The sequence below is a fragment of the Manis pentadactyla genome, chromosome 10 (assembly GCF_030020395.1).
Source record: "Manis pentadactyla isolate mManPen7 chromosome 10, mManPen7.hap1, whole genome shotgun sequence".
Lineage (NCBI taxonomy): Eukaryota > Metazoa > Chordata > Mammalia > Pholidota > Manidae > Manis > Manis pentadactyla.
The window spans coordinates 32940566-32961789 of NC_080028.1; the positions used below are offsets into that span (position 1 = coordinate 32940566).

The 21224-nt window shown below is 37.3% G+C and overlaps 1 protein-coding gene across 1 annotated transcript in view; it reads right to left on the reverse strand.

Moving 5' to 3' along the window:
* The window catches only part of FAM186A (family with sequence similarity 186 member A), a gene marked incomplete at its 5' end in the record, with an annotated part of 71875 nt that overhangs the window by 23164 nt on the left and 27487 nt on the right, over nucleotides 1-21224 (reverse strand). Inside the window, 3 exons of the mRNA XM_057487873.1 lie at nucleotides 3288-3480; nucleotides 11496-12503; nucleotides 12612-17136. Of these exons, the coding sequence (XP_057343856.1) occupies nucleotides 3288-3480; nucleotides 11496-12503; nucleotides 12612-17136 (5726 nt within the window). The remainder of the gene's footprint in view (nucleotides 1-3287; nucleotides 3481-11495; nucleotides 12504-12611; nucleotides 17137-21224) is intronic.

Below are 21224 nucleotides of genomic sequence, written 5' to 3' on the forward strand. Positions count from 1 at the left end.
ATAAAAGTGTAGGCAAAGGGTCTGTTTGTGTTTATACAGAGGATCAAAGCCTAATTGGGCTACCCCGAAAATGAACTAAGATACGATATGAAAAAGAATTTCCAACATCTGCACTCTCTGGAAGACTCATGCCAGAAGATGATCATCAAAAAACCCCAACAAAGATCCACGCACTGCTACAGCTGTAGATGCACTCATCCCACCAGTTCCTGGACTTGCCATGGGAATGAGGAAGGAGATATCTAAGCTGGCCTGTGCATACAGTAAAACAACAAATTTGACTGGATCTATACTGTTGGAACTCAACCAAGAATTAGGAGAAGTGCAAATTGTAGCGCTCCAAAGTCTTACAACTACAGACTATTTACTGTTAAAAGAACATATGGCATGTGAACAGTCCCCAGGAATGGGTTGTTTTAATTTGTCTGATTTCTCTCAGACTGTTCAAGTTCAGTTGGACAATATCCACCATATCATAGATAAGTTTTCACAAATGCCTAAGGTGCCTTAATGGTTTTCTTGGTTTCACTGGAGATGGCTGGTAATTACAGATATGCTTTGGTTATGTAACTATACTCCTATTATGTCAATGTGTGTGCGCAATTTAAGTAGTAGCTTAAAACCTATATATGCTGAAGTTACTCTACAAGAAGATTTGTCAAAGAAATAATCAATGTTCCCATGTTTTCTTCCGCCTGCTACTTCTATAGCTTTTCTTCTTCCTTCCTAATTACAACCCTTAAATAGAATTTGTGCCTCATATCAAATTTACCGAGTATCATAACTCCTCCAAGTGGTAAAGATACCTCAAGACAAATGCTGGGCATAGAAGCCACAGGGCATAAATATGCAAAGAAGTAAAAAGCTAACCTTTTCAAACAATAAGGCTTCCCTCTCACTTACCAACTTCACATTTCCCTGTATGGCCCCGGAAGATGACTGGTTAGCCAGAGACGGGTAAGATTCCTCAAGGGAGGAACAACCTAAGACAGGCACAGTCGCAGGGGGGCCATCAGGTGAGAAATTGGGGATCAACAGAGGTGAGGCTTAGAACCTCACCCCCCCTGTTCTGAGAGAAATCTTCTGCATACGTGGATGTTTTATTGCCCTGGTCTAGCTTGGATTAACACATAGTCTACAGGCACACACCTGATCATCTACATTTGCTCTCTTACAACACTAAACTATGTTTTCTATCTTTATCTTGCATCTACCTACCACTTAAGCATTTTATTAAAAATAATAATAATAAAGAGAGAAATGTGGTATCCACATATAAATCAAGTATAAAAACCAAATGAGTATTCATATTTGAACTGACTGTTTAGAGTTCATAATGCATGAGCAAAACCGAAAGTTTCTGTGATGACTGCCCTTGTACTGTTCACTATGTAACTTATTCATTATGTAAGAATTTGTTCTACATGTAAGAACTTGTTTGTTATGCCTCAGAAGATTGGAGACTGACGAAAATTAGGCTTGGGGTAGATTAAGGATTGTGCATTGAGCATTGACTCCCCTATACAGAATTTTATTGTCGTTAACAACCATTTGATCAATAAATATGAGAGATGCCCTCACAAAAAAAAAAAAAAAAAAAAAAAAAAGGACAGACTTCCAATGGTAAAATAAATAAGTAACCGGGATGTAATGTATAGCATAAGGAATACAGTCAAGATATTGTAACAGCTTGATAGGGTGATAGCTGGAACCTAGAATTATGTATATAAATGTTCTACCACTGTGTTGTACACTTGAAACTAATGTAATGTAATACTGTGCGTCAACTACCCTTCAATAAAAAATAATTATTTAAAAAAAAAAAAAAAAAAGAGAAATCCTGCCATGTGCAACAACATGGATATACCTAGAGGGAATTATGATCAGTGAAATAAGCCAGGTAGATAAAGACAAAATCATATGATTTCACTTATTTGTGGAATATGAAACAAAATAGCAGTAGACTCTTAGACAATGAGGAAGGACTTTTGGTAACCAAGGGGGAGTGTTTGGGATGGATCGCATGTACAAGGGGGATAAAGGGGCACAAAAATTCTCAGTCATAATATAAGTTGGTCATGGGGATAATAGTACAGCATGTAGAATGTAGCCAATGATTCTGTAACATCTTCCTATGTTGACATATAGTAACTGCACTAGTGGGGGTGAGGATTTAATAATGTGGGTAACTGTGGAAACACTGCTGTATACTTGAATCCAATATAAGATTGTATATCAATGATACTTTAATTTTTTAAAAGAGGATATATAGATATAGGATGTTCCTAGAACTCCAGGAATGTTCCAGAATTCCATGCTGAAGCATGTAATGGGAGCATATGATCCCAGGGCAATCTCAGCTCTGTAACTTTTTGGAAGGTGACAATCACTCCTAAAAGCATACTGCAGGTTATCTCAGAAGAGCTCTGGGACATAATGAGTGGATATCAGAGTTTAGCAGGATCTTCCATTCCTGGTGCTATGTGAGCAAGTTAAAGATAAGCCCTTATCTCCTTTCTTGTAAACTCATGATATTAAGACTTGCTTTTGACAGTTTTGAAGAAAGAAGTAACCACCATGAATCAGTAGGAGAGCAGTAACTTCAGAGGTTTCATATCTAGAGGCCGGTAGATGTTGGTTGACTAGGAAAGAGTTGAACATTTCTGGAAGTCTCTCCTAATCTTTTCTAGAGAGTATACTCAGCTAATGTTCCTGTTGTCAGTTTAGGAGTTCCACTGAAGTCATGGTGTAGTGGGTTCAATGGCAAACCCACCAAACCCAGAACCTGTGAATGTAATCTTATTTAGGAAAAGGGTCTTTGCTGATGTAATTAAGGATCCCTAGATGAGATCATCTTAGATTAACCAGGTGTTTCCTAAATCCAATAACACATGGCTTTATAAGAGAAAAGAAGACATAAGACACACTGAGAAGAAAGCCTAGGGGAGGATGGAGGCGGAGACTGTTGCTATGCAGCTACAAACCAACTAATGCCAAGGATACCTCTATCCATCAGAATCTAGGAGAGAGGCATGGGAGGCATGGTAGAGATTTCTCCCTCAGAACCTCCAGAAGGAACCAATCCTGCCAATATCTCGATTTCATTAACTGAATCAAAACTGCAAGACAATATATTTGTTGTTTTAAGTAGTCAAGTTTGTGGTAATGTTACAGCAGCAGCCCTTGGAAACTAATATACACAGCATCTCCAGGTGAATGTTACCTTATATAGTTTATCACTTTCATTTTTATTACAACATGCAGGGAGAGGGACTAGACCTGATTACCTGGCTAAAAAAGAACATCATTTTCCTCAGGCACCGATTCCGTTCCTCCTCTAGAGACTTCTGCTTCTTGGTCCAGAACTGCATCACTTTTTTCTGGTAGTCATCAATTCTGCTCAGCATTATGTAGAGCTTCTGTGCCTCATAACCTTTCCCAGTGTTTTGGATGGCTTGTAATCGTTTGATTATGTTGTTTCTTGAAAAAATTAACAAGAATTAAATTTACATAATTATTGACCATAACTCAACCAACCTGGCCTCAGTTACTTTGAATTCTCATCCCATCCTTGGTGAAGTAGAGGGCAATGGGATAGGGTGGGAGTCTTGCTTAATGAAACCTCAATCCTGCTCCCTAAATGACTACATTTTCAAAAATCTATAAGACTGTCAAATGTTCATTGACAAACTTGGCAATTATCACATTTTTTAGTGTTATGATAGTGTTGCTTATTATTCTTTCAATATCTTAGAATTTTAATATTGATATTGACAAGACATATAGAAGGTACTCAATACAATTATGAAAAAGACAGTATCTTTGTCTTCAAAAGCACTTACAAACAAGAATAGGATACTAATAAATGAACTCTGCCAAAGAGAAAATGAAAGAAATGCTAAATAGAAATATAAACAGGTTTCTTTTAGCAAAAAGGAAAGCATAATTCTAAGAGGAGGAATAAAAAAAGCTTCATAGGAAGATGCTAAATAGGACTTGAGAAACAGTCATAAAAATGTACTCTGTTTCCTATAGTGTATACCACAACATTTGGACCTCCTAAACAGATAGTGTTTTTCCATCCTTATTCTACAGGAAAAGGAATCTAAACAAAGTAAAGTAATTTTCTAGTTGCATAATTAATAAATAGCAGATGTGGGGAACAAACATAGATCTTTTTGCAATGCCAGTATTTTTCAAAGTGTGGACCCTAATCACTGGACTGAATCATTGGGGGTATGAGATTGTGGGGGCAGGGAGTGGAGATGCTTGTTGAAAATGCAGATTCCCAGGTGATTCCCCAGACCTTTTTAATAAAAATCTTGCTAGTAGCCTTCAGGATCTCTAAACAGAAGCTCAGGAAAATCTTACTAAGGTTTGGGAAGAAAGGAATGAGGAGATGTTGAGTGCATAGTATAAACAAAGGCAAAAAAATGAAAGTTGTATTTTGGGAGTGGTGAGTAGTCTGGAACTTTTAGACCACAGATAGGTGAAAAAGGGTTTAGATTTAGTGGGAGATGAGACTGGAATGGCTGGATTATGAAAGGTCTTAAAATGCATATTAAGGAGTTTGGATGGTGGGGGAGGCAGTGGAAATCCATTGAAGATATTTTTCAATATATATATATTACATATATATAAAGAGGGAATAATTCTAGGTCTCTGGGTTAAAATGAAGAGCTTAGGGACTTCTGTATATCAGGATCATTTAATACTAATTGTATTAATGTTCTGAATTTGTAGTTAATTTTAATTAATTTCCCAATATCCTTATTTTTTTATATCCTATAGGTGATTCTTATTTTTATTTTTCACTCTTATAACCATCTTTACTACATGTTTTTAATCGCTTCTCTACATGCATTACAAGAATGCCTGTCACATCCATTCCCATAAATAACACTATTCTCAAGGAAGCAATAGGTAGCGTTCCTCTAACCACCATATATATATATTTAGATATATTTAGATATGTCTGTATTTATATCATAAATATAAATATATATTTTTAGTGAGCTATAAATAACAACATTGTGTAGGTGTCAGGTATACAATGTGTTGATTTGATACATTTACACATTGTAATATGATTACCACCATAGTGTGTTAGCTAACATCTCTATCATGTCACATAATTACCATTTATTTTTGTGATGAGAACAATTAAGATCTAGTCTCTTAGCAATTTTGAAGTTTATAACACAGTATTGACTATAATCACTATGCTGTGCATCAACTGTCCCCAATAAGCCTTGTTTTACACACTAAATCTTTCCTGCTGTTTTTCTGTTTTCTCACACAGTCTTTTAGATTTTCTCCATAATTTTTTCTTACTAAAATCATATTTTACTACTTGGAAAAGTTTACAGTTTCATCTCAAACTTAGGGATTTTATTGTTTATGGATTTAAAGATAATTCATTTTAATAATCTCAACAGTCCAATAGTAACCACTGAGGTATCTCATTGTTTAAAATTTCCTGTCTAGAAATATGCCATCCCTTCCTAACTCTTGTTCCTACTCTCTTATCAAATCCCACTTATACTGATAAAATATTGCCCCATCCTTAGGAATTTTTTGTATGGTATTTGATATAGAATCGTGATCCAGGGTAAAGTGCTTAACATTTACTGAGTATCTACTATGGATCAATCATTGTGCTAGAAATTTTATTTCTATTTTTAAACTTATATTAAATGAAGATATTTTCAATATTTTAGAATATTTCATTTAACCCTCAACCATTCTTTGAAGTAAATATTATTACATCCATTTTACAAATAGCACATTCGAGTCTAAGACAGGTTTAGAACTGGTAATTTGAGCAAAGAAAGATCTTCCTGACTTTTAAAGTCTACGTTTAAGAGAAAGCATGATTAGGATTTGGATATAAAAGTATAACAGTACCTTCAAGGCAAGGTACTATAATTTGTAGTATAGTATCATATGGACTTTGAAAATGGATCTTTTTAACTCGACTCTACCACTTCCTAGCTATGTAACTTGGATAAATAGGATTGCCAAATAGTATCAACTTTCTGAACCTGATTCCCCAACTCCAGGTTAAATGTCATAATATACCTAAAGTTCCTGTTCTTTGAAGATGCTTTGTAACCCTCTGTATGTATATAACCAGCTTTAAATTATGTATATTCATTTAGTTCTTCATTCATGCACTGTTACCTCAAAGATAAAACAAGTGTAATACTCCAATGAAACTTGTATTTCCTTTAGTCTAACAGTTTTTACTGTTTCAAGAGTGCAGTGACTATACTTCTTAATCACCAACTCCACCAGATTGCCTTCCATGGATGCCCTTCTTTAATGGGAGTTAACACTGTTAATATATCACCCTAACATAGAATCTCTTCCAGACAACAGGAAATATTTGACTAGTAATTCCACTTTTCCCCTTATATTCCTTTAAAACTTTTGGGCGAATGCCATCTGGTCCTAACTGATGCCTCTACATGATCTCCTTAAATCTATCTTTTATATTATTGACATTTTACTTCCCTTGTTAAGAATTTTTCAGTTACCCTCTATCACATATGTAAAATACAAGTTTGTCAGCATGCCATTTAGGCTTCTCTATAATCTGACCTATCTTTCCAGTTCTATTTTTTGCCACATCTTGCTAATTCTTTGTGTTCCACAGCAAAAAAAGGAGTTTCCCCAGATACACACACACACACACACACACACACAGATTTTTTCTGGCTCCCTTTCTTTGCGCCTCTAGACTCTTGTCTTTTCTTTCTTACTGTCTTTTACTACTTCTTTGAGACAGAGTTCAGAGGTCCAGACTCTTAGAAGCTTTACCTAATTCTCAGTATTCTTTTGTATACTTTGTATATATATATATCACCATTTCCCATCATACTATGTATAATCATGTGTTTGTGTGACTCTCTGAGTAGACTTTGAGAGCCCTCAGAGCAGGGATATGGCTTATCCATCTTTGTATCCTTCCACCCTCCACCCCCTGGGCCTAACACAGTCCCTGGCAAGTAATGGATATTCACAAATGTTGATGAATTAAATGATAAATTAAATCCTATCTAGTCACCACAATATATAGTACCTGTGAGGATTTTCTTCAATATGTATGGAAATGAAGTATTTCATTATCATCATCTAATCTAATTTTACATCCTTTCCATTATAGTTTCTCAGGTATATTACACTGAACATGTAGTAAAACAACTCTAAAACTATGTTTTAGCATTAAATAGGGAATCTTCACTTACAGAGGTTCTGGAAAACTTTCTTCATTAAAAAATAATTTATATTATTATACTTTTTGTTTTCTATTCCATATGTTAGAATCTTCTTGACCAAGACATCCTTATTATGTATGAAGTTTTTAATCTGTCAATATTTTATTCCTTGTTACACCTTTTGGTAACCTGATTATTATAAAATAAATATTAGAGAATAGCATTCTGAAAATGAATTGGTCCTTGATGGGATTAAAGTTATAATTGTATAACTTAAATAAATATTTTTATGAAATGTTAATCTATATAGTTCAATTTTTAAGTGATTTTACTGATACAGGTCAGATCATGTTACTTAGGTCTTCAAAATTTCCAGTAAATCTAAACAAACTAATTGCCATATAAAAGTTGAGGTAGTTGTCAAAGAACTTCCCTCACAAAAGTACCAAGCCCATATAATACGATAGGTGAAACCTGACAAACCTTAAAAGAACAACTAATTTACTATTAAATTGTTCCAGAAAATAGGAAAAGCAAGCTTCCACACTTTTTAAAACTGATACAAGCTTAAAATTATACCAAAATTTGTCAATGATAGCACTAAAAGAAACTACCAGCCAAACTTATTAATGAATATCAATGCCAACAAATTCCATAACACATTCAAAGCAGCATACACCAAGGACAAATAGGATTTGTCCAAGAATGCAAAGATGGTTTAATAATAGGCCTGAAGAGAAAATTGTATTTTCTTTAATACACATGAAAATGAAGTACTGAAATCACATTTAACAAAATGCAATTTAATAAATTTAGCAAAATTCAATATCCATTATTGATTAAAAAACATGAAAAAGGAGCAAATGGGTATTTCTTTAATGTGACAAAATGTATTTCAACCTAAAGACAGCATTTTTCTTAATGGAAAATACTAGAAAGATGTCCACTATAACCACTATATTTTTAACAAATTTGTATTTATGTCTTAATAATTAGCAATGAAAAAAGGTCTTACATTTTGGCAATCTGAGTTACATGGGAATGGAGAAAACAAAACAGCAAAAAAACTGACTAAGGTTAAGAATGTTTCGCAACTTTTTTGGAAAGGAGAATATAAATGTAAGTGGTCCTTCTAAACCTCTTAAAGATGAACTGTTCCTAGGAAAAAATAACATGGGGCCATGAAAAGGCACTCCTAGCTGTTACACAGGGCAAGTCAAACAAAGATGGCCTATAGTCATACCACCACTATTTTTTAATATAGTTCTGGAGATATTAACCAATTCAGGTAGTCAAGAGACAGAAATCCAATGTTTAAAAGTTGGAAAATTTAGATGTAAAAATTTATTTGCAGGTGACATGATTATAAACCTGGAAAACTCAGGAACATCAACTGAAAAACTTTCACATGCTTGAATACAGTAATATGGCTGCATACAAAATAGAGAGAGATATCTAGCCTTCATTTAACGAATAACAACCAGTTAGAAGATATAGAAGCAGAGAGTTTGTTTATAATAGTAAGAACAAAAAAACTACCAGGATATATACACTTACGGATGAATATGCAAGAGCTAAATGAAAACTTTAAGATGTTCCTGAAGGACACACACACACAAACACACACACACACACCCTCGACAAAAAGAAAGGTATACCACATTCTTGGATAGGAAAACTGTATTAGTAAGGATAAGCTAGGTTTTGCTGTTTTAACAAATAACCCCCAATATCAGTGGCTAAAAACAACAAAATTTTACTTGCTGCTCATATTTCAAGTCCTTCATAGCTTGGCAGGGAGTGAGCTTCATTGTATACTCTCAGGGACTCAGGCTAACAGACCAGCCATCACCTTGAACACTGTAAGTTATCATACCAGTGGAAAAGGGGACTCTGGTGGGTCTCAAACCAACAATAACAAGGTCAGCACAGAAATGACACACATCAGTTCTGCTCACATCTCATTTACAAGTACTGGCAAATAGCACTAATGACTACCACTAAGACTCAGCATCATAAAAATAAAACAATAAATAACAGAATAGAAGTGACTCATCTAAATGAAATCAATTAAAAAATCTAGAAAGGCCAGATATGGACCTCCATGCTGCCAGAATTTATGATGAAGGTACATTCAAATCAGCAGAGGGAAAGCAGATTATTTTTTAAGTAGCGATGGGGCAAATGGGTAGCCACATGGGAAATAAAATCTGTATCTCACAACAAAGTTGTGAATCAAAGACTTAAATGTAAAACAAGCAAAAAACTAATAACCAGCCATAAACTTACTAAAAGAAACCTAGAAAGATTTTAAAAATATTTCTTAGAGTGGAAAGGGCCCTTCTAAATAAATTACAAAACATTATTAAAAATACTGACGTGAACACATAAAATTTTCTACAAAGCAAAAACAACCAAAAGCAGAGTCAAAATACAAACAAGTAGGGCAAAATTGTCAGTTTATATTAAAGACAAGGGGCTAATTTTCCAAATATTTGAATAAGTCCCCTAAATCAATTTTAAAAATCAACTTGATAACCCAATTGAAAAATGGCAAAGTATTTGAACAGAATCTTCACAGAAAATGAAATACAGATGGCTCTTAAGTCTCTGAAAAGATGTTTAACCTCAACCTTTAATGCAAATTAAAGTGAAATACCATATTTCATCTATTATATTGACAATGAACAAAAAAATTTGATAATATTTCATGTTAGTCTTGTGGGAAAAGACTCTTTTATAATGCTGACCAATGTGTAAATTGTTATACCCTATTCTGAGAACAATTTGACAAAAATCTATCATAATTACAAAACATTTACCCTTTGATCCAGAAATTCTGCTTCTAGGAATATACATACCAATATACAAGATTATTCATTGAAGCATATTTTTATAATACAAAATCTTGAGAACAACATAAATGCCCATCGGAGGTTAAGTAAATTCTGGTAAATCCAGACTTTGGAATACTGTGAAGCTATAAAATGAATGAGTAGGCTCTTTATATACTAATATCTAAGTTATCTAATGCCTAATATCTAAATGTAGTTATGAAAATATTAAACGTAACTTTAAAATATGTAGAAAGGGGGATAAAAGAGCATATGTATTTTTCTACATATGCAGAAAATATTTCTGGATGAACATAGATTAGTAACCCTGGAGGAGGGACATAATAGCCAAGGATAGGTCTATTAGGGAGACTTTTCACTCTACCATTTATACTTTCTAAATACATTACCAAGGGATTGTACAACTTAACTTTTTTATTTAACTATAACAAAGGACAAAAGACATAAGGGAACTGGAGAATGACTAAGATACATGTTATTTACAATTCTAAAGTGGCTAAAAGTGTTCACATGTAAAAACAGATTTAAAAGACTAGGACTAGTCAGTCTGGAAAGAGAAAATTAAAGACAGGTATAGAGTAAAACATTTTTCAACAGATCTCATGAAATTAAAAGTTCTGACTATATCTTAGATGTCTTTCTTTTGCATCTTGTTCTAATCCTTAGTTCCCAAATGAATTCAGTTCTCAAAAATGTAAATTTCCTAAGAACAAGTTACTTTGTTTTATTCACAGCTATATCCTAGCACCCAGAACAATGCTTGGCATATAGTAGGCATTCAATAGATTATTTGTTGAATAAATGACCTAAGTTGTTCCTATAATTAATGATAAACTTTTCTATTGTAGGTTTTAATTGGCATCTTGTAATTTTAGGTTTAAATATTTCTCCAAAATAATAGGTTAGTAACCCAAATGCAAATGCTAAGGATGACAGACCAATCATGACCTATTTCTGATACTTGCAATTAAAAAAAATCACAGCCAGGACCTGTTTTTTCCAGGTTACTCCAGCAGCAAAGTTGCCATGGCAGCGCTTTGTACATAACCTGCCATCTCCCATTTTAAGAAACATAGATCATCTGGTGAACCCAATAAGATGAAAGAAATTCAGAATAACTGGAAGCAACTTTTCTAAAGTTGATGTTTTGGAGCTCAGTCGTGATCCACTATATATACATCTTGGCACCTCTGCTAGAGATATAAATGAACAAAATGGGTCGTGTTATATGACATTTCTTATTTTCTAAAAATACTGATCTCCTTTTGCTACCTTTAATAGGTTTTCATCCCACAGACCTGTAAGAGAATCATTTAGAACATCTGATCTGACAAATATGTATATAGTTATAGGGTGATGAGGGAGGATATTTGAAATCAGAACTGAACCAGAAAACTTGACATACAATAGTTACATCTACCTTGCACGCTGGATGAGCCAATAGGCAATGTACTTGCGGAATAGGTGTCCCAGCCGAACTGTGTCCATATGAAGTGCCTCAATTATGAGATTCCTAGTTGTTGTGTGTAGCTGTGAAGGGAGTCCAGAAGCTTTTGTGGCCTCATTTAAGAGTATTAGGTTCTTCCTCTGAGCCTCCACATCAACAAAATACCTCTGTTCTTTGTTGAGCTCTTGGGTAGAGGAAGGGGGCACTGTCATTTTGGGTTTCTTGGTATCTGAAACTGCAGTCAGTATCCAGGGCTTGTCTGTATACGGGAATCGTGATTTCTGGTCCCATTCAGAAGGTGAGATCTGTGATGTTTTGAGTATTTTAGTAGTAAGAGGAGGTAGTGATGCTATAGGCTTCTTAAGAGTGGGAAAGGCTCCATCATCAATGTGAGGGGTTTGTGATATTGGTATCCTACAATTGGTGAGATAGGACTGAAATGTTCTAAATTGTTCCATGGAGAAAGGATCATGGAGTATCTGGTTTTCTTCACCAGTGTCAGAGACCTCTGATATTTGAAACTTCTTAGTGGTGATAGGGGCTTGAGGTACCTTGTAATTTGGAGCACTGGGATGGACCAATGCTGATTTAGATTTCAGAGAAGAAATAATTGCCAATCTTTTCTTACTTTTCTTAGAGACAGAAGACAAATTTTCCTGGGCCTTTGTAGTGGTTGAGGAGGCCCATTGTGTTGGGAGATTCCTAGGGGTGGGAGGGGTGGGTGGGGAAGCTTGTCCAGGAAGGGTCAGTGGCGTCAGATGCTGCTCAAGGGTAGAAGGGGCTTGTAGATAGGGAAACTGCTCACAGGTGGTAGGGGGCTGGAATACCTGGGACTGCTTAGAGAGGGTTAAGGGTCCAGATTCCAGGAGCTCTCCAGGGATAGAAGAGGCCCCAGGAACCAAAGACTTCCTAGGAGAGGGAGGAGCCCAGAGACTGGGAATCTGTGCAGAGGTGGGTGGGAGTCCAGATATGAGGGGCTGCCTGGGGACAGAAGGGGCCTTTGACATCAGATGTGACTTGGAAGTCAGAAAGTCCCTAGGTCTGAGGAGTTGCCTAGCACTAAGAATGGCCTCTGGTGCAAGGGGCTGCCCTGGAGTGGGAGGGGCCCCAGATTTGGGGAGCTTCCCAGGGGTGAGAGGGACCTCTGATGCTAGACCCTTAAAAACCAGGGTCTGTCCAGAGGAAGGAAAGATCTGTGGTGCCAGGAGCTTCCCAGAGTCTGGAGGAGTCCTCATTCCTAGGGATTTCCCAGGGACAAAGGGCTCTTGGATAGGAGGAGACCTTGATATCTGCAAAGGAATAGATACCTCCTCAAATATGGAAGACATCTCAGCAATAGGAGCCGATGATGCCAGGGACAGCCTAGGGCTTAATGTAATGGATTGCCCAGGATGGAGAGGAGACTTCCAATCTTGCAGTGGACTGAGAGTGGAAGCCAGTGTGGGGGACTGCTTAGGAAGGTGAGGAGCACTTGGTATGACAGATTCATCAGTAATAGAAAAGGTCCCAACTTCCAGGGTATGTCCTGAAGGACCAGCACAGAATTGTGAGGGCTGCTCATCCGTGAGAGGGGCTCTTGAATTTAGGTCCTGCTCAGACATGAGAGTACTGCCCATGGTATGGGTCTGTCCTGGGAGGAAAGGGGCTCCCAAAGGTTGGACTTGCTCAGAAGTGAGCAGAGATCCTAAGGCAGAGGCTTTATCTGAGGTGAGAGGGACCCCTAATTCCCTGAACTGTTCTGGAGAGAAAGAAACCTTCAATGACTGAGCCTGTTCTAAGGCTAGAGGGACTCCCAAAGCCTGGGTCTGTTCAGGGGTAAGACTGACAGCTGACACCCAGGCATTTCCTGGCTTGATGGGGACTTCTAATGCCTGAGCCAGATCCAGAGTGAAAGGAGTGCCAAGCGCATGACTCTGCTCATAGGAGGGAGTGACCCCCAGTGCATGGATCTGCTTAAGAGTGTTTGATACTTCTTGAACCACTTCTGGAGTGATAGAGACCCCCGATGTATAGGCTTGTTCTGAAGTGAGAGAGGTCTGTAATGCCTCAGCCTGGTCAAGGGTAAGAGGGATCCCCGATGCTTGTGCCTGCTCAGGGGTGAGGGTGACATGCATAGCCTGGGCTTGTTCGTGGATACGTGATATATCTGAAGTCTGTGCTTTCTCTGGAGAGAAAGTAAATACTGGTGCCTCTACCTGTTCTGGAATGACAAGGTCCTGTAATGACTCAGCCTGTTCAGAAATGACAGGAGCCCTCAAAACCTGGACTTGCTCATGTGTGAGTGTGATTCCCAAATCCTGGAATTTCTCAGAGGTAAGGGTTATACCCTGTGCGGGTGCCTGCTGAGCTGTGACACTGACCCCCAGTGTCTGGGCCAGCTCAGGGGGGACAGTGATCCCCAGTACCTGAGCAGACCTAGAGGGGACAGTGACCCCCAGTGCTTGGGCCTGCTCAGGGGGGACAGTGACCCCCAGTGCCTGGAGCTCCTTAAGTGTAAGAACGATCTCCTGTGCCTGGTCTTGTCCTTGGTTAATAGGGACCTGAAATATCTGTTCCTGGTCAGCCATTAGAGGAACCTGTAATGCCTGTTGTTGTTCTAATATGAAAGGTACCTTTAGGGTCTGTGTCTCCTCAGGACTAGTAGGGATTCTCAATGCCTGGGCTTGTTCCAAGATTATAGAGTCCTCTAATACTTGCAGCTGCTGACATTTAAAAGGGATTTTCAATTTAGGGATCTGTTCAAGAATGAGAGGAGCCCTCAATGCCTGTGCCTGCTCATTTGTGTGGGTTACTCCCAAACCCTGAGACATCTTAGGAGTAGGGGTATCCCCCAGTACCTGAACCTGCTGAGAAGTGGGAGTGATGCCCAGCGCTTGGGCCTCCTTGGGGATGTGATCAGTCTCCACTGCCTGGCCCTGCTGAGGGCTAAGAGTGATCCCCTGTGTCTGGGCCTGTTTAGGAGTGAGAGTAAAGGACTTTGTGGGGGACTGTCCAGAAGTAGGAAAAACTCCAGGTGAGGAAGATTGTGTGGAGGTGGGAGGAGTGATTGGTATGGGATGCTTTCCATCGGCAAGAATCTCTAATATCTTAAGCTCAGGGAACACTTTTCTTTGGTATAACTGAGATACATCTTTCTGTATGCTCTTCCACCTGGGAAACAATGTCACTGATGTTTTGCTGAGCAACTTTTCTAGTTCTTCAGTGTTTTTCTCCTTAATTTTCATCTGATCCTTTGCCTTTTTCTGCCTCTGCATTTCATGGTCCTCTACCTTTCTCCTTGGCTTCTGCTTTTCCTCGTCTTCCTCCCAACTGCTTTCCAGATCCAGATGTCTTATTTCCATCTGAACCTGCCTCATCTTCTGTCCCTTCTTCTCCAAGGGCACCCCTTGCTCTTTCATTTTTTGCTTCCATGCTTCCAACTGCTGCTGCTTTGACTTCTGATGCTCTTCTTCCTCTACTTTGCTTTGCCTTTGCCTCTCATCTTGCTCAGTTTGATTTTGCATTCTCTGTTTCTGCTGTTCCTTCCATACCTCTTCTTCCTGCCACTGTTCTTGCTTCTGTTGCCCTTGCTTTCCCTCCTTCATCTGGAACCATGCCTCTTCTTTCAAATTCTTACTTACTATTTCATTGCTCTTCGTCCAGAGATTCCTTTTGTCTTGCAACCGGGATTTGAAACTTATATCAAAATCTTTTTCTTGACCCTCTTGCAAATATTCCTCCTGTCTTTGTTTTTCCTTCTCCTTGTGGTCTCTCCCTACTACTGGGGCTACTGAAACATCTCTTTCACTTTCTACTGAAACATCTCTTTCACTTTCTACTTCAGTCAAGATCCTTTGTATTAAATTTTCAATTATTGGGTCCATGTTCTCATGTGAGAGTAATGAGCTAATTTCAGACTTTGCACTAATTGGCTTCTGAAAATGTGATCCTGGCATGAATGAGACTGCCTTCTCTCCAATTTGTGCTGCATTTTTCATATCTTTGTGTTTTCTCAATGTTTTTATCACAGTGTCAGCCACATTTTGGAAATATTCTTCCATTTTTGCCTTAATGATTCCTAATTTTTCAACTTCTGCTCTTTTTGATAACTTTTTGGGCACAGTTTTCTTATCCAAAGGCTTTCCTATGTTACTGATTTTCTCTGTTAGGAAAGCCAGTACGGCTTCCTGAAATTCTTCCAGGTTACCCTGTTCAGTTTTGCCATCCAGACTTCCTGGAGCTCTCATAGATTCTGAAGTCTCTTTAGTTATCCTAGGTTGTGATTTAACAAGTTCATGAGGCTTGACTTTCTTGGCAAAATCTAGTATGTCTGTCTCTTCCATTTCTCCTTTTTTGCTTTTGGTGGTTCCTGGAGAGACTTGGTGTTTCTTTCCTTTTGTTTTCACTTTCTCAGAGGAAGGACCAAGTTGATGCAAACTGAATAGTTCTGCTTGGCTACCTATCTTACTTTCACTTGCTTTGTCCACTGACTCAGTGGTGGTTTCCTCTTTATTCTCTGAAGAAATCTGGTGTTTGTCAAGTGAATACTCAGTTTTGACCTTCCTGTGTTGTTCCCACATACCACGTGTTTCACTTTTGCCACCTTGGCTTTTTGTGTCAATAGCAGGGGATTCAGCAGGGATGTGTTGACTTTTTGAATCAGTGGATGCCCTAGGTCTGGCTTCAGAAAAGGATTTTATTTCTTTTTTCTTCTTTTCCAGTGTTTGTAGCTCAAAGTGGTGACCAAGTTGGTTCTCTGAGACTTTTTGTTCACTTTTATCATCCCTCAGATTTGATCCAGAGATCTCATGAATATGTGGGCCTTCTGTGAGCTTCCTATTCTGTGATTGATCCTGGTCAGTCCCATCTTTCTGATCGGCATCCTCTTTCATCAGTGATATCTTCTCTTCAGTGATATCTTCAGAAGAATTTTCCCTTTTTTTTTCAGGTAAATGGTATTGCTGTTCAGTTAAGCCTGGAGTCATTTCACCCGTGGCTGTATCTAAAATACCTGAGTCCCAGTTGATCCCCAAGGATTTGGCCCCTTTTCTTTGAATCTCATCTACAGTATTTTCAATTTCCTTGGCAAAAATACTATGCATAGTGTCTTCTATGTCAGCTTTGCTAATGGTCATGGATAAATGTGGAGAGAGCTCAGGTAACACTTCCAAGACTGATATGGGCAATGCTGTCTGTACTTGGTGTTTTATAAAATTTCTGGATTGAATAAGTTGTTCACATTTTTCCTGTAATTCTTGAAGTTTCTGCTGAAGCATTTCATTTTTTTCACTGAGATCTTGTATTATCTTCAGGGAGACCTCTTTTTCTCTTTCACTTGCCTCATTTATATACATATTGGTACTTTGAAGGTTAGTAACTTTTGCTTCATCCTTTAGTATAGTCAAAGCTTTTAAAAGATTTACTATTGTTGATGATATATATTTAATAGCATTATTTTCCACTTTATTGAACATTGCAGTACCTATGAGTTCCTGTAGCATATCTTGGATTTCTGAAACCTTTGTTTGTATTGCAGAGGGATCACTAATCATCTGATCTTGTCTTAAAGCATGGGCTGTTGCAGGTTGCTTTGTAACTCTTTCTTTCCAAGATTTCCATAGAGTACCTCTAGATGCTAGAAGAAAAATAAACGTGAAATATAAAATAAAATAATAAGATTATATTTCTTCATTCGTGTTGTTGTCTATCTGTGCTTCAGCCTAAGGAATTTAGCCTAAATGATACAGATAGCTATAGGATGAAGATTCATCAGAAAACTTTGGCTCAAAATCAATAGTATTATTTTTGCAAGAAGGACTCTTCCCACAGTCACCTAGAACTCCTGCTTACAGAATTTAGGAGAAGAACTCAGCTGTGACCTCAACTTACCTCCATTACAGGTTTGGAGTTAGATATAATGTAAGCCAAAATTTCCCTTTGGCTTTGATTATGCTTGGTGGTTTCCATTTTCTTTTTCTCATTCCTGTCTTTTTTACTCCCTTTTCTGAATCAAAACTAACCTTGGTTCTTTACAAACAATCACAAAAACAGGCAAAAGTCAAACATTTGAAAAGACTTCCAGAAGGACAATAAGAAACTCAGCATATCTTTTCCCAAAAAAAAGAACAATGATAAAACTTGACAGAACTGCCAAAAATAACCACTTTAAGACTTCGGAAATTGACCAAAGGTATACAAAAAATTGAAAAACATTTATTCAAGAAAAATTACTGAACCCCATTCAGTAAGAACAGTAGAAGTCTGTGATGTTTTAGCCTGGAGCTGCTTCCATCTCCAACTCCTCAGCCCCATGCCCTGGTAGTTCTGCCTGAGAAAGGCAGGCTGGGGGTACTGACAGCTCTACTGCCTGAGGGAGCTGATTTGATCTAAAGAGACTGCACGGAAAACCCAAGTCCGGAGCATTGTCTCAAACAATGCTGCCTTAACCTATACACAGATTAATTAGCAAAGGGTAGAAGCCTTACTGGATCAGTCTGGATCAGTTAATGATTGGTCGGTCATTGACTGACCACTAATCTATGCTGACTCGGTGGTGACCCTTAGGAATTCAGGATTAAAAATATAAATTAAAATGAAAAACAAAACAAAAAAAAGCACAGATATCAGTGGCTGCACCCACTGAGGGAGACAGACTCCACCAAATTAGTCTAGGCAAGTCACTAAAATACAAACCAAAAAAGCAATAGAAACAAACCCTGCAGGTTGTAGGGAGATTCCAAATCCAGAGGAGCTACAATGTGTTACCTAGTATGTCCCAGTTTTCAACATTAAAGAAGCAAGCAAAGAAACAGAAAAATCTGACCCATATACAGGGGAAAAAGGCAGTCAATAGAAATTATCTTAGGGATTGGGGCAGAGGGACCCAGATGTTGGATTTATCAGAAAAAAAAGACTTCAAAGGAAGCAATTATAAGTGTGTTCAAAGAACTCAAGGAAATCATATTTTAAAATGAAAGTATGATGACAATTATTCATCAAATAGTGCATATCAATAAAGAGATGGAAATTAGAAAAACCAAGTGGAATATTTGGAGTTGGAAAGTATAACTGAAATGAAAAATTCACCAAAAAGGCTCAATAACAGATTTGAGCTAATGGAAGAGAATAACCAGCAATACTGACACTAGATTAGTAGATATTAGGTAATCTGAAGAAGAGGGAGGAAAAGTGAAGGAAAATGAACAAAGCCCCAGAGGCTTGTGGGAAACCATCAAGCATATCAATGTAAAAGTAACAGAAGCCTTGGAAAAAGAAGATGGAGGGGCATTAAATTATTTGAAATAATAATAGCTAAATCATTCCAAATTTGATGAAAAACATTAATTACTGCTGGCAATAAAATAAGAACAGGTTTAAAAAAAGAGATATGAGACATATGAAAAACAAGTAGCAAAATGGAAGGTATAAATCCAATCATATCAAAAATTACATTAAATATAAATGAACTTTGACATTCCAATCAAAAGTCAGAGATTGCCAGATTGGTGTTTTTTTTTTTTTTAACTGACAAGGTACAACTATAAGCAACATATTGTCAAGTCAGTCTTGCAAATAGTAATCACAGGAGAGCTGGAGAGAATATACTAATATCGAGAAAATAGACTTTAAGACAAAAAAAGTGGTTCTAGAGACAACAAGGAACATTTTACAATGATAAAAGGGTCAATTCATAAGGAGGCTATCAAGTTATAAGCATAATGCACCTAATAAGAGTCTTAAAATACAGGAAGCAACATGGGGAAGGCAGTATAGCATGGAGAAGGCAAGGAGTGACTCTATAGCATCTTACCATGCTGATAGACAGTGACTGCAATTGGGTGTGTGGGGGGGACTTGATAATATGGGTGAATGTTGTAACCATAATATTGCTCATGTGAAACTTTCATAAGATTGTATATCAATGATACCTTAATAAAAAAAGTACAGGAAGCCAGTGACTGTAATGGGGTATGTGGTGGGGACTTGATAAAGGGTGGAGTCTAGTAATCATAATGTTGCTCATGTAATTGTACATTAATGATACCAAAATAAAAAATAAAAAATTGGAAGCAACAAAAAAAAAAATACAGGAAGCAAAAAGTGACAGAATTAAAGTGAGAAATGTACAACTCAGTAATAGTAGTTGGAGAGTTCAATATCCCACTCTCAATAATAGAACGACTAGACAGAAAATCACTAAGAATATACATACAGAAGACTAGAACAACAATATAAACTACACCCTGACAACAGCAAAACAATGTATTATTTTCAAGCACACTTAGAACATTCTCTAGGTTAGAGTATATGGTAGTGATAAAACAAGTCTCAATAAATTTAAAAGGAGTGAAATAATACAATGTATGTTCCCCAACATACATTGCAGTGTGATGGATGGCTAGATAGAAGATAATGCATAATCTTCTACTGACACTGTTTCTCTGGTTGAACCCTAACTGATACAACTTATTAATACAGCACTAAAAGTGGTATCCATAAAAGAAAAAATATATAAACAATTCTTAAAACTCAGTAATAAAAATGGGTAAGTATTTGAATAGACATTTCATCAAAAAAATATATTGGACTGGCTTATAAGCATATGGAAAGATACTCAACATCATTAATCATTAGGGAAGTGCAAATTAAAACCACAACAAGATACTACTTCATTCCTATAAAAATATAAATACCATTTGACCCATTTCCTATAATAAAAAAGACAGAATAACAAGTATTGTTGTTGTAAATGTGGAGAAACTGGAACCCTAATACATTGCTGATGGGAATGTGAAATGGTGCTGTCACTTTGGAATAAGTCAACAATTTCTCTACAAGTTAAACATAAATTTACCATCACTACAGATAAATGACTTAGAAATTCTACTCCTAGGTATCTATGCAAAAGAAATGAAAATGTATGTCCACATTCTTCCCTGGACCATGTTCCCTTGGTCCCTCGCTGTCCCATGGATGTGTCCCTGGCCAGTGCTCACCAGAACTTCTGTTAAACCATGATCCCTCAGCCCCAGTGGCATATCCACTGGCAGATGTTCACCAGGACCTCTGCTAGACTGTGCCCTTGGCCCCATAACACATACACCTGGCTGGCACTCTTTGGAACACCTCTGGCCTGTGTCCACCTGACCTCCAGCCAATGAGCCAAATCTGCCAGGCATCCAGTCTATTCCAGGAGTCATCCCTATCTGAGGCCATTCCTTCAAGACTGGAAGAGGTAGCCATTTCACCTAACTTGTAAAAGCAAACACAGAAAGCCAGGCAAACTGAGGAGACAGAATAATATGTTCCAAACAAAAGAACAAGACAAAATCTCAGAAAAAGAACTAAATGAAATGAAGTTAAGCAATCTGCCTGATGAAGAGTTCAAAATAATGGCTATAAAGGTGCTCAATGGACTTGGGAAAAGAGTGGATGAACTCAGTGAAGACTTGAGCAAAGAGACAGAAAATATAAAAAAAAATTCAACCACAAGGAACAACAAATGATGACAAGGATGTGGAGAAAGAGGAACCCTCCTACACTATTGGTGGGAATATAAATTAGTTCAACCATTGTGGAAAACAGTATGGAGGTTCCTCAAAAAAACTAAAAATATAAATACCATTTGACCCAGGAATTCCACTCCTAGGAATTGACCCAAAGAAAACAAGATCACAGATTCAAAAAGACATATGCACCCCTATGTTTATCACAGCACTATTT